General features: G+C 36.7%; 1 protein-coding gene across 1 annotated transcript in view; it reads left to right on the top strand.

Annotated features, from left to right (window-relative positions):
- Positions 1-13,092, top strand: part of FAM184B (family with sequence similarity 184 member B) — a 36,172-nt gene that overhangs the window by 18,292 nt on the left and 4,788 nt on the right. Inside the window, exons 3-7 of the mRNA XM_058804139.1 lie at positions 2,329-2,439; positions 6,963-7,175; positions 8,380-8,533; positions 9,662-9,774; positions 10,177-10,361. Of these exons, the coding sequence (XP_058660122.1) occupies positions 2,329-2,439; positions 6,963-7,175; positions 8,380-8,533; positions 9,662-9,774; positions 10,177-10,361 (776 nt within the window). The remainder of the gene's footprint in view (positions 1-2,328; positions 2,440-6,962; positions 7,176-8,379; positions 8,534-9,661; positions 9,775-10,176; positions 10,362-13,092) is intronic.

The raw sequence follows: 13,092 nt of genomic DNA, 5'->3' as shown, positions 1-13,092 counted from the left end.
ATTAATTAGGCAGAGAATCTAGTTCTGCAAAGTGTTGTTAAATTAATTCAGAGTGCATGTGCTACCAGTGAAATTGCAACTATTTACAATGCATGCATGCGAACATACATACATATAAATATGTGTGTCTCTTTAACTTTAGTCAGAAAGAAGGCTCATCTCCTTGCATATCCAAACAGCTTACCTGAGCAATACTTTTTTTCCAGTGTGTTTTAAGTGGGGAAGCTGTTATTTTTTGTTGTTGATATGCATTAGCAGCAGTTGACTTAAGAGATTCTTCAGAGAATTTCACTTTCATCAGAGCTGCTGTCTGTGACTGAATCCTTTGGCTTTAGGAAATTTGCAGTCTCTAATGTTTTTGTGCAGTAGGAACCTAAGTGTGAGCTGAATTCTGTTCAAAGGGAGGATAACTTTGAAACATATGTTTTAATGATTCGTGGAGCTCCCAAGTCAGTGCATGTCTGTGATTTGCCAAATTTGAGCATAAGCTAAGGGGGAAGTTAGGTTCTGACTCCTAATGGACTTTGATGTTCATCAAAGGTCTTCTCGACAGAAAAAGAAGGTTAATTTCAGCAGTTTGTAGAATGGGATAATAAGGCTACTGGTCAAGTGGTTTTTAGATCCTTCTTGGTGCTAAGAATGAACTTCCACCCATTTTCTGTAGTTAACACTGCTATAACTTTCTGAGTTGAGTGTTTATTTGAGCAGCTGCTGTCCCTAAATGTTGAGCTGCATAGTACCTGCCCAGTCTTGGAGACTAGGAATTGTATTTAGTGCTTGCCAAAAGAATTAATGTCCATGAAACTGCTGGAGTTTATACGTTTATACAATCTTATTTCTCAATTCTCAAAATTGAACCTGGGTGAGTAAATTATTTTATCTGCTTGTGGAATGGCTCACTTTTGATCAGTATCTGAAGATGCAATTTTTCAAGGTGCAGTTAAACTAGTGAAGCCTCATGGAAATTGCTTTGCCTTTTATATAGTGTATTCTACTTATTATTATCTTGTACATGTATTCTTAAAATTATGCCAGGCTGAAGGTCTTCATGTGAGTCAGATTGAATTTAAGTATCAAACACTTCATACTTTAGAAAAAGGCATACTAGTAGATATTTATCTTTTATAGGCAATAAATATTATTACTTATAATAATATCTTTTTAGATAATAATATTAATTTAATCGGGAAAATATTGAGTTAGTAAAACGAACAAAATTACAATTTTTCTCATTATTGATGCTGTTTATATCCTCTTATTCAACGAAGTCCTGTAACAGCTGTTAAGGAAGTGTTGTATCTATTTTCCCAGATAGAAAAATTAGGATACAGAGAAGAAAGTCAGTTGACAGAGTTGAAGTGGGAATGTTGCACCTGATCTTCACATTTTAATCAAAGAGACACATCTGCTCCTTTTTGTACAGGCAAAACTAAAGCTAATTCCTCCCTTGCAATATTCATGTATCTGTTTAATTCCATCCTTTAATTGTTACCTAGGTTTTACACGAAGGGGTGTGAGAGGGAGCTGTACAGGATGGAGGAGGTGTTAAGTAGTTATTTTTTTCTGTTTCCTTCATTTGTAGTGCATGAAGACACTTTAGAATGTTTTTTGAGTTAGCAAATTTGCACAGATAGGAAGAGCAAGCACACTAATGAATTTGTTGTGTGTATCAGTTCAGGAAGTTTCTAGAGGTTGCACATTCAGTCTTTCAACAAGTAATTGCTAACACTTACTACAAACAATTGCTACAAGCTCTTGGTCACTGTCTTGCAACTTATGCTCTCATTGATTTTTTTAACTATTTCCAGCAACATGGTGATTATATAATCCTCTTTTTTTTTTTTTTTTTTTTTACTTTCTCATCATTTTTTTCTTTATGGATGCTGTCAGATATTGCTTCCTATTGATTCTCTTTGCACTAATTGCCCATTAGTCATCTTGTTATTTATATGGCCAATGTATAGTTACAGTTTTTCAGGTCTTGTGAGTGACTCTTGCATACTAAATTCTTTTTGAAGATTCATGCTACTCTAGGCAAAACAGTCTGACTCTTCATGCTGTACAGTTTTACACCTTAGGGAAGCTTTCAGTAGAAGATTAGGATAATGTGAGCTGTATTGTCTCACAGTAATATTAGAAGGAAGCAAACCAAACTGTTTATATATTTTAAATTAAATAACACAACTGACATTAATTGACCGTAGCATGTACTGTTGTGCACACTGCTGTATTATCTAGGTTAATGTAGAAGAAGAGTGTTCTTTTTCATGCTGCATGTTTTGTCCCATCTGTTGCATGCTCTTGTCTTTTCTTCTTTTATTTTTTTAGGAGCTCCAGACACAGCTAGATGAATTTAAAAGAAAATCTGAGTGTGAACTAAAGCAACTAGAGAAAGAGAAAGAAGTTCTTACTGGGAAACTTCAAAACTCTTCACTGGAGGTAAACTGGGCATAAATGTAATGCAGTAATAAAAAGTCTCTTCATTTTTCATCCCATCTGTGAGATTCTGGATTAGATTTTAATAATATTTGTTGTGTCTATCACTCAATAAAATATGTAAGGACTCCAGGTAGAAATAACAGCTTCTAAATATCTCTGAAGATTTTGACAAACCTATTTGTTTCATATATTACGCTGTGCAGATGTTCTAAGGTGAGGAGTTTGGCCATATCAAGGTTGCAGAGTGACTCTGATTGTTTGTTTGTTTACAGGACAAAGTGAGATAAGACTCTTCCTTACAAATCCTGTTAACTTTCTGATTTTTTTGTAATTCATAGAGATGTATCTTCACTGATTCTAACCAGTTTCACTTCCCTCAAGTTCAGTGGGAATTTGTGTGGCAACAACTCTGCAAAAAATGAAGACATAGATCTTCAGTTGACATTTCTAGCCTCTCAGTGGTCATAATTAGCTCTTGCTGAGTGGTTAAAGACAGAGAAAGGACAGATAGGGTCATGAGGAGGCCAAGCAAAACCCTGTCCTCCCTTTCCTGCCTCCACCTTCCCACATGCCATTACTACCCCTTGGTGTGCATGTTCCAGCAATCAGGCCATGGGCTGTGCTCATTTCTGGTAAGCCACACCTGGTTTTTCTCCCATCTGTGCTACACTAGCTCTACTAGTTATGAGTGCAGCATGGGTGTTTCTTTTTAATTTCTCCTCCAAAACATATTTATACATTCTGTTATCAAACAGTGACATTCTGTCTATTTCCCAGTCTTACAAATACAGAATTTAATTGTAGTTTAATGTTCTGAAATTTCTGGCTGTTTTTGAGTTTCATTACATATTTCTTCATGCCACTGTTTCCTACAGATTCTTCTCTGAGAGATTTTTGGGTCAATCCAACCTATGTTGGCCTATTCAGAGTGAAAGGTTTATGACATTCAGGTTTATTCCTCAGGTTTTGCAGATGCAAAAAATAAGGTTGTGGGTAATCAAATTACTTTTCTTGAAATGTTCAGGACAGTAAAATATGAAGGAAACTTATGTTTTCTAACTGCTCATCCACTTGCATCACAAGATCATGGTAAATTAGCAAAGAGTGGTGGAAAATTATTGCAACTATAAGCATAAATAGTATTAAATAGTACATTGCATGCCATATGTTATGTCCACAGAGCCATGGTAAATATGAACAGATACACTAAAAAACATTTTATTGTATCTTAGAATCTGACTGCTCTGAAAAAGGAGCAAATGCTCCATTTGAAGAGAAATTTTGCATTTTTCTTGATTACTCCAGAAGTTACTTTCTTAACTAATTACTTGGCAATATTGCCAGGGTAGTGAAGTCATTTCAACTTGTAATAGTTTCCTGCTATAGGGACATGAATATTCACAGCCAAGAAAGCACCATTCACTATATAATGTTATGTTTCAGTGAGGGCATGTTTCCCATCTGGAAACCTTCACAATGGCTCAGCCCAGAGCTTCTGCCTCAAAGGTGAGGCAATGTGCTGTTACTAATCCAGTTCTAACCTGGATACAATTTCAGACCTAAAAATAGCTTCCTTGGCTGCCTAAGACCTGGTTTTGGTTGGTCTGACATAGCTGGAGCACTGTCCAGAGTAGAGAGAAAAATGATAATTTCATCTCTCTGGGGTTGCACTTCAAAGTGTCAGTATTTCTGTTCTAATAAGACTTTTATGGATAAAGAAATCAGGCTTGTATCTGTTTGGTCATTTGGAAGGAAAGATGTGAGATCCTGTGTGGATTGAATGCTAATTCATTAGGGCCCTCCAGTTCCTTGGTTTTGAACTACAGGATCTCTTCAGCGTGTGTTAAAGGATCTTGGTGCCACAATATAAGAAAAATATGAAACTATCAGAAAGTGTCCAAAGGATGGCTACAGGGATGGTGAAGGGTCTTGAGGAAAAGCTGTATAAGGAGCAGCTGAGGTCACTGGGTCTGTTCAGCCTGGAGAAGAGGATACTGAGGGAAGGCCTCACTGCAGTCCAGAGGAGGGGCAGACACTGATTTCTTCTCTCTGGTGACCAGTGACAAGACACAGAGGAATGGCCTGAAGCTCTCAGGGGAGATTTAGGTTGGATATTAGAGACAGGTTTTTCTCCTAGAGGGTGGCTGGGCACTGGAACAGGCTCTCCAGTGCAGTGGTCACAGCATCAAACCTGGCAGAATTCAAAGAGTGTTTGGGCATTGTTCTCAGGCATGGTGTGACTCCTGGGGATGGGGCTGTGCAGAGCCAGGAGTTGGACTTCTATGACCCCTGTGGGTCCCTTCCAGCTCCAAATATTCTATGATTCTGTTCTATTCTGGAATTAGAAGATGCATAAAATGGCAGTACAAGCATCAGCTTGTCATGATATATCTTTGTACAATGTACAACACAGCAACGCCCAGAGTTTTTATGGATCTTGAAGATTCCACCAACTAACAGCCAAAGAACACAGTCAGAAATTCCTCTGGTCAGGAATTGCCACAAGTTTAGGAATATTGTTTACTGAGAACTTAATTGAAGTAACTCTGAAATAAGCCTAAAAAACCCAGTAAAATGCAATTTATTTTGTTTTTACTTCTTATGCCATATTACTGTTTATGTTATATTTAAAACCATTGTTTTTCAGTGATTAAGGGGAAAATCCTACAGAGAGGTATCAGACATACAAACATGTTCTTTCTCATGAATCCTGGTGCTTCTAACATATCAGAAGTTAAGAAACAAACATGTCCATCCTATCAGGTTTCCTCCTCCTCTTTTGCAGTTAAAGAGGTTTTCAAATCCACCAGTGAAATAATGTTTGCATCTCTGAGATTACTTTGTGCAATTCTGGTAGATAAAAGTGAATTAGTAATGGAATTAAAGTACAGTTTTTTAAAGAACTTTTGTTTTGCAGCAGGAGGACATTATAAAACAAAATTCCAGAGTGTTGTTTCTTTGTTAATAATGAAAACATCCAAATAGATTCTGGACTGATGTGAGTTGACAGTTTCATTGGTTTAAATGCTGCTTTACCAACTTCAGCCAATTGAGGGTCTGGCTATCTGTTTAGAAGACAGGAAGTGCAAAAAATTATTTGGGCACTGCAAAACACTCCAGAGAAGATTTTCACTGGTGGATTTGAAAACCTCTTTAACTGCAAAAGAGGAGGAGGAAACCTGATAGGATGGACATGTTTGTTTCTTAACTTCTGATATGTTAGAAGCACCAGGATTCATGAGAAAGAACATGTTTGTATGTCTGATACCTCCCTGTAGGATTTTCCCCTTAATCACTGAAAAACAATGGTTTTAAAACTACTTTTCCATATGATTTCTTACTACACTGTGTTCCCAGCTCAGCCTATTTCTAGTTAGTATGATCTTTTGTTTCGTGTTTGAAGTCCTTTGGGCCAATAATTGTCTCTGAAGAGTTGGGGAAGTTTATAATGTTGTGACCACAGATTAAGTTTATATAGGCCTCTAATAATCTTTCCTGCCTAGGTGACTAATTTGCTTAAGAAGTATTCCAAGTAACATTTTTCCTCTTTCAGAATTTTCTATTATAAAATATACAGCCTATTTTCTGACACATTTTTTTTCAGTCTCTTTATTTTCAGGAAGCCCATAAAAAAATGCATACTTGAGTGTAGTGATGCTAATGCATATTGTGTCACCTGATAGGAGGCACAGTACAGCATTAAGTCTTTCACATCAAAGGTTAGTTTTATGAGGAACTGCAGTACCTGAAACTGCAGTGTTTCTTTTCTTTATATGGGAAAATATTGGCTTGAGTTCAATAGGTGTGCAGACAAAGTAGGGGTTTTTTTGCCTGTAACCAGAAACCAAAGCACCCCTTTGATTAAATCTTATGATTTACCACATATTTCTTTAAAAAGTAATAAAAAAAAAAAAATCATAACCTCTTGAAGCAAAAGTATGCTTGGCAAGTAGCTTTGGCATCTGCCTATTCTTGGAGTGTATCCAGGCTACAGACAGATCCTATTACACAGATATATTAAAGGCAATTAATGTTTTTCATTACAAATAGTATTTGGCAATTACTCTTCACTAGTTTGATCAGGGAAATTGGTTTCATTTGATGACACAGTGGAAGAAGCCAAGAAAAAACTGGATGAATAGTGAATTTAAACTCAGTCTGAGGCAGGCGAAGCTAGGTGCTGCTTCAAATTAAATATATCAGTTTTGTTGGATAGCTTCAGCAGAGCCTTAGGCCTGCCTTCTGGTTTGTGCCATATTATTGTGCAAATTGAACTGTGGATTGCACATATGAGATGAAGATGATTTGAAATTCTTAAAAAGTACTTGATGAGCAACAGACAGTATATGCAAAAAGGTTGTCATTCTTCACTGAAAAAAGTGTTATTTTCTTGCACAAAACAAGCATCTTGCTATTTTTTCATAGAACAAGACAAGGTCATAAAGTATATTCAACTTTACATAATTCCTCTGCATTGTAAATGCAGCTAATAATCCTGTCCTGCTGATTTGCTTTTCTGGAAGGTGGCTCAGCTGAAGCAAATATTAGAACAACAAGCAAATAATTTCAAGGAGTCACTGAAGAAACATAATCTACAGTCCAACAAAGAAAAAGAGAAGCTTTTGCAGGATCTTCAAAACACCATTAAAGAAAACCAAAATGTTAAACTGCAGTTGGAGGCATCGCATCAAAAAGTCTTAAAAATGTTGGAGAAAAGCAAGAATCAGGAACTCAAGGTCAGTTTACTACATACTAATGTTAAAAATATATATATATTTATGGGATAAACCATCTAAGTGAGAGCCAAAACTCAGTTACCTCCAATTAGCTTAATGATGGGTTGCTATTATTGCACATAATAAATTATTCTGGGATTTTGAAACTTCCTCATCATGGGACTTTTGTTTTTTAATAATTTTAACATTTTAACTTAGACCACAGTGTGAATATAATATATCCTACAGTTAGGCTGCCATGAATATAAGCTCCTTAATCTGTGCACCTACTTCAGAAATACAAGGGAATTTCTGAGAGTATTAATAACAGGACTCAGTTTTATTATGTTTCATCCATTATTAATTTATACATAAATACTTAAGAAGTATAATAGACACATATAGTGATGTGTATTGCCTTATATACCTTCAAGAAATCAATTCAGTAAGTGATAGCCAAGGCTTTTAAAGGTTCAAGTGAATTGATTTCAGTGACAAAATGTTAATGCAATATACTGAAGTTCCAAAGACTGTTGCTGTCCAAGAAAAAATCAACTTGAAAAATGTACATGTGATTGTGACATGGAGTTCAGATGTCCCTGTTGGTTCCCACAGCTTAGAGAACTTTATAAAACCTAGGTAATAAAACTACTGTAAGTAGAATTTAATATCCTGTTTATATATTCCAAATAAAATTCCAGTTTTGACAAAACCAAGCTGAAGGCAGTGAGTTGGTAAGAATAAAACTGAGGACAGGAGCTTGCTTTCAGAGCCACTACAGAGCAGCTGCTCCATCCCTTGCAGTGTACCAGCTGTACTTCTAATGACAGTGGAAGCATGACCCAAGAGGGATTCAAGGAAAGACAGATGCCTTTGTCTGACACACTGTGATAAGTAATGACAAACAGGTCAAATCTGGGGCCTTTGTATGATGAATAATAAAACTTTCTTTCTAATGTCAAATAGTGCAAAGATATCCGTGTTATTTTATCCTGCTCAAAAGGTCTAAGAGGTGATATACTGATAATTTATCTTGTACCTCTTAAGTGTTACTTTTTATCTTCAGCTCATTTTTATGCTTGCATTGATAAAATGTCTTGTAAAGTGGTGATGAAAATTTAAGTTCCACAATGAAAGGCCACATTCATCCTAGCATTACAAGTAAAACAACAAGCTGATAAACAGGCTCCAACTACTTTGTTTTTGGGGGAACTTTTGCTTACAGGAGGCAGAAGAACGTTTGAAAAAGGAATTTAATGAGACTTTCAAGATCCAACATCAGTCTCATAGGCTGGAAATACAAACCTTGGAAGAGAAAGCAAAGAAAGAATTACATGATGAACTTGAGCAGATACAAAAGCAGCAAGCCCTCTTGCTAGGTATAGTGTCTCATGTCATGCACAGTTCCTATTGCTTGATTATATATATGCTGAGAACCACTGACTTTCATTCCATTCATTTCTTTCCCATTTTCTGGGAACTCAGATCTTTCTTAATCTCTTTTGTCATACCCTTCAATTTCAACAATATAGTCTTAATATTCTTTGTTAACCAAGCTCTCAATTGTCAGCAGCAAAATGTTGCAGAGAGAGTAGTATGGTGTACAGCATTCAAGTATGCATTATCAGGCATATTAGATTGGAAAATTATAATTAGTTCATATGACTTTACTCTTCTTTTTCTATATTGAATTTTTATATGTGCTTCAAGTCTGCTCTGTTGAGTTCAGCAGTGGAGATGAGTTGCTCCCTATGTGCTGTTTAGTCAGTTTCAAAAGTGCCCAAAACTGTTTAGAACTCAACAGAACACTGCACTAGCAAGATGTGTAATATCTTCAGGTTTAATCTCAGGTTATTAAAGCTCATCTATAAAATGTTTTTTAATTAAATAAAAAATAATTTGAAAGTATTTTACATACAAACTGAATTTTAGTCTTGGATTTTTTCCACTAGTAATTAAAATTTTCTCAAAAGATTTCTTCCTTTCTGAAGTTTAGACTTTAAATAGATAGATTATCTTCTTCAAGAAAGATTGTAGGGAGACAACAGAGATAAAAACTTTTTTCTTCTTGTACTTGAAAAACTTGTACCTAAAATACCTGAAAGTTGCAGTATGTGACAGATGAGCTTGCATAAGCACTGTACTTCTCTAACACAACCAGAGCTTTCCTCAGTCTGCCCTGTGGCCCTCTGTAGAACACCAGCTGAATTAACACTAAAGTTCAAGATTAGAAGAAACAATGGTGATGATGTGGTCTGCAATACAACTGCCACAGAATTATCTCTCTGAGTCTGATGTGGACTCATTGCTTTTGTAGCTCCATATCAGTTTATTATTACTCAGCTGAGTTACCTCTCTAGTAATAGGAGGCCATTATGCTTAATGGGGAAGGAGTTGAGGAACAAAGCAAAATATAATGAATTAATGTTTTCATCTACATTCCCTGTATCTGCCTTCCCCATCCAGCTGGCCTCTGACTGCCTAAATGACTGTCTGATTGTTACTAGGATCTCTAAGGATGGAACTCTCCGAGCAGCAGACATCATGCACAAACCTAAAGAAGCAAATAGAAGAACTACAAATGGAGCTGAGGAGTGTGAGGACGCTGAAGAAGCAACAGGCAAGGGACCAGTTTGTACTTCATTGCTGTGTTGGGTTCAGCAAAAGCAATAATATCACATTTCTCTCTCCAGTGATAATAAAAGTATATGGTCTCTTCCAGAAATGCAATGGGTTTTCTGCCTTTAAATCTCACTTTAAATGTTTATAATTTTTTCCCTGTGGGCAGGCTTTTTCTTTCCAATTAAAGATCAGAATCTACAAAAGAAGTAAATGAAAGAATGTTACAATAAAATAAATTGTGTAGAGACTGTAGATTATATTCAGAAACTTTTGATCCTGATTTTGTCTTGCACATATAATTGAAAAATCAGATCACAAAAATGCAATGCACACAAATCCAGGAAGATGTTAACATTAAAAGTAAGAGGCTGTGAATAACTAAATTTGGCCTTTTTCTTAGGAAGGAAGTAGCCAAAGCCAGATCAGATCTCTTCATGATGAACTGGAAAAATGTCAGAGTGAAATTTCTGAACTCAAGAGAGAGAATTTACTTTTGAAGGACACAATGGAGCTGCTCAGTGCTGAGTTGGAGACACAGAAGCAAGAAGCTGCACAGCTTCAGGATAGAGATAAACAGCATAGAAGGTTTGCCTTGAATTCACACTTGGCAGTGCGATCTAGAGATTCAATAATTATGCCAGAGTGAGTGGTGTTCTAAGCGCGACGCATGTCAGAATCTTTCCTTCCTAAAGTACTAATTTTAGAAGCTAGGAATTTTGCAAAAGCAGTAATTCATTTCACATTTTCCTCCAGCCATAATAGATGCATTTGAACTAATTGCTCATTATATGTTACAGAAAAGTATGTCTAGTGTATCCCCCCAGGAGTGACCTGAGAAAATGTGCATGATGTCAGCCTTTCAAAGGCACTGGGAGACATAGATCCCAAACTCACCAAAGAGCTATTAAAAGGAATATGGAAGTTTCTGAGAATAAATATCAGGTTTTTATACATACTCTGTAGGTGAAACCAATGGACTGTTAATTCCAAAGGGGATGTTTGAGAATGCTATATACTCCTGTAAGAGTTTGCTTTGGCTGTAGCAGCCAGATTTGCACAGGGGTAGTAAGGGCAGTGCCAGTGGATACTGACAGTGCCCCTGGGCTGATGGTGAGCCTGGCACTGTGAGGGGCTGTTAGGGCACAAGAGGGGCAAGGTGACTTGAGTCTTGGCCATCTTGTAGAAGGTAAGCCATGTCTTAGTGTAGCCAGAGGCTCAGCACACATGGTGCAAAAGGGTCTTTCCATTTCTGTTCAGAAAAAGTGCAGAATGCCAGGATCAATTAGTTTGGAGAAGACCTCTGAGATCCTTGAGTCCAGCCTATGACCACCATGTCAGCTAGACCATGGCACTGGGTGCCACATCCAGTCTTTCCTTAAACACATCTGGGCAGCCCATTCCAATGTCTAATCACCTTCCTTTGAAGAAATTCTTTCTACTGTCCAACCTAAAGCTCCCCTGGCATGATTTACAAAGGAGACAAGACTGGGTTCACTGCCCACTGCATTTGTATGGGTGTTGAATCCTTTGAAATTTATGGATGAACATAATACATTCTCTTTGTAGAGAGACTGAGGGATGTGGTGTGTGGGTATCTTTCAATTCATTTTTGCAGTGGTGCAGGATATATGCCCCTAACTACACAAGCATGTATATAAAAGGATTTCTGAAGAGTGTGCCCTTAAAGGAATCTTTAAAATTATGGCATATATAGTCCAGAAAAAAGCATTCAATGGATAGAATGTCTCTCTGCAGACTGTCAGAGTGGCCAGAGTAATTCCATTCCTGTCTACCAGTCAGTAGATATTTAAAGAATGAGTAACTTTTTTTTTTTTTTTTGCCATTGCACTCTTTGGAGAGTTACTTCAAAGTGAATTTCATTTCAAGCTTTTGAAGCAAGAAGCAAGATCAATAGAGAGAATTGCAAACCAGAGGGTTTCATTAATGCCCTCAAGCTACCTTGAAGGAATTTAGAGCCTCTGTTCATGAAGAGAAGAATTATTCACGTGTCAGCGCTGAGGTCTAAAAGGCCTCAAATGCTAAGGCTGCTGGGCTGGAGGATTTGCATTACAGGGAATGGATGGTGTAGCTCTACTACAGTAAGCATTTGGGAAGGAAGCATTAATGGAAATTATATAAGGAGAAATCCTTCAAATAACTGGAGATAGGACCAAAGAACTGGAGTGGACCTAGGCCTCTGATACAGGCTGCTCTGAAATTAACCCATGTAAGACTTGAAAAACTAACTTGCAGCTCTTGGGTTTTGGGGTTTTTTTTTGTTTGGTTGGTTTTGTTTGTTTGTTTGTTTTTTGCCAGACTAATAATTTGTGTAGGGGAGTAGTTAAATTGGTGCATATAAGTAATTGCTATTTTTACTTTTAACAACAGTGCCCCTGTCTTATGCCAGTTTCTTTTCTGATTTGAAAGCTGATAGGGGCTTGTTACTTGCATGTGACAAATTTTTATAACAAACTACTTAAAATTACTAGTCCTACTCTTGCAAAGTAAGTGAAACCCATAATCTGCTTGAAGTAATAATTCCTCTTTCCGTTCTCTTGAACTGTGTGATTTCCACCTCCAGTACAGAAAGCTTTTACAAGGATGAGGATAAGAGCAGACAAAGGTGTTTTTATGGGAAGAGAGAACAAGTCCCCCAAGTGGGTCTTCTGAAGGAAAATATTCTACTCCTGAATATTCATTTCAAGGGATCCTTCTCCCTTTTTTACCCTTATTCTTCTGCTGCTTATTTTATGCTCAGTGCCAAATTAGTCACTTCCATGGCTGTGCTCTAATTTCAAGGGGAGAAACTAGATTTTTTTTTTAGATTTTTAAAATTGTTTTTTAGTTTTAGGATGATGATAGGCAGTATTAAATGTTTCTGGTGTCATGATGTAGTGACATATATCATGAGAGCCTCATGTTAAAATGCCAGATATTTCAACATGATTTTGCCTAATACAAATAAGTTCCTATGGTACTTTGTTGTCATATTTTGTCATTAAGATTGATGTACAAACTAATCCTCGACAGAACATCAATAGTACCATTATATGGAATAGACCTTGAATTTCCTGAAGGGTGAAGGCCAAGTACTTTTCAAAATAATTTTTCTCTTCCTCAGTGTTAAAATATTTCTTCTCAGATTGCAACCAAAATATCAAATCTGTAGGCAGAAGCCAGATCTTTGCCCAGTTAATTACCCTTGCAGTCAATAAAACTCCTCAAAACAGCATGCTTTGATCAATGATAATAAACTAATATTGAAACCTGAGAATTCAGACATATTTTAATACCAATGAAAGGCTACTGGTAGAAG

This window comes from Ammospiza caudacuta, chromosome 4 (assembly GCF_027887145.1).
Source record: "Ammospiza caudacuta isolate bAmmCau1 chromosome 4, bAmmCau1.pri, whole genome shotgun sequence".
Lineage (NCBI taxonomy): Eukaryota > Metazoa > Chordata > Aves > Passeriformes > Passerellidae > Ammospiza > Ammospiza caudacuta.
This window is presented reverse-complemented; position numbering and strand designations above follow the sequence as displayed.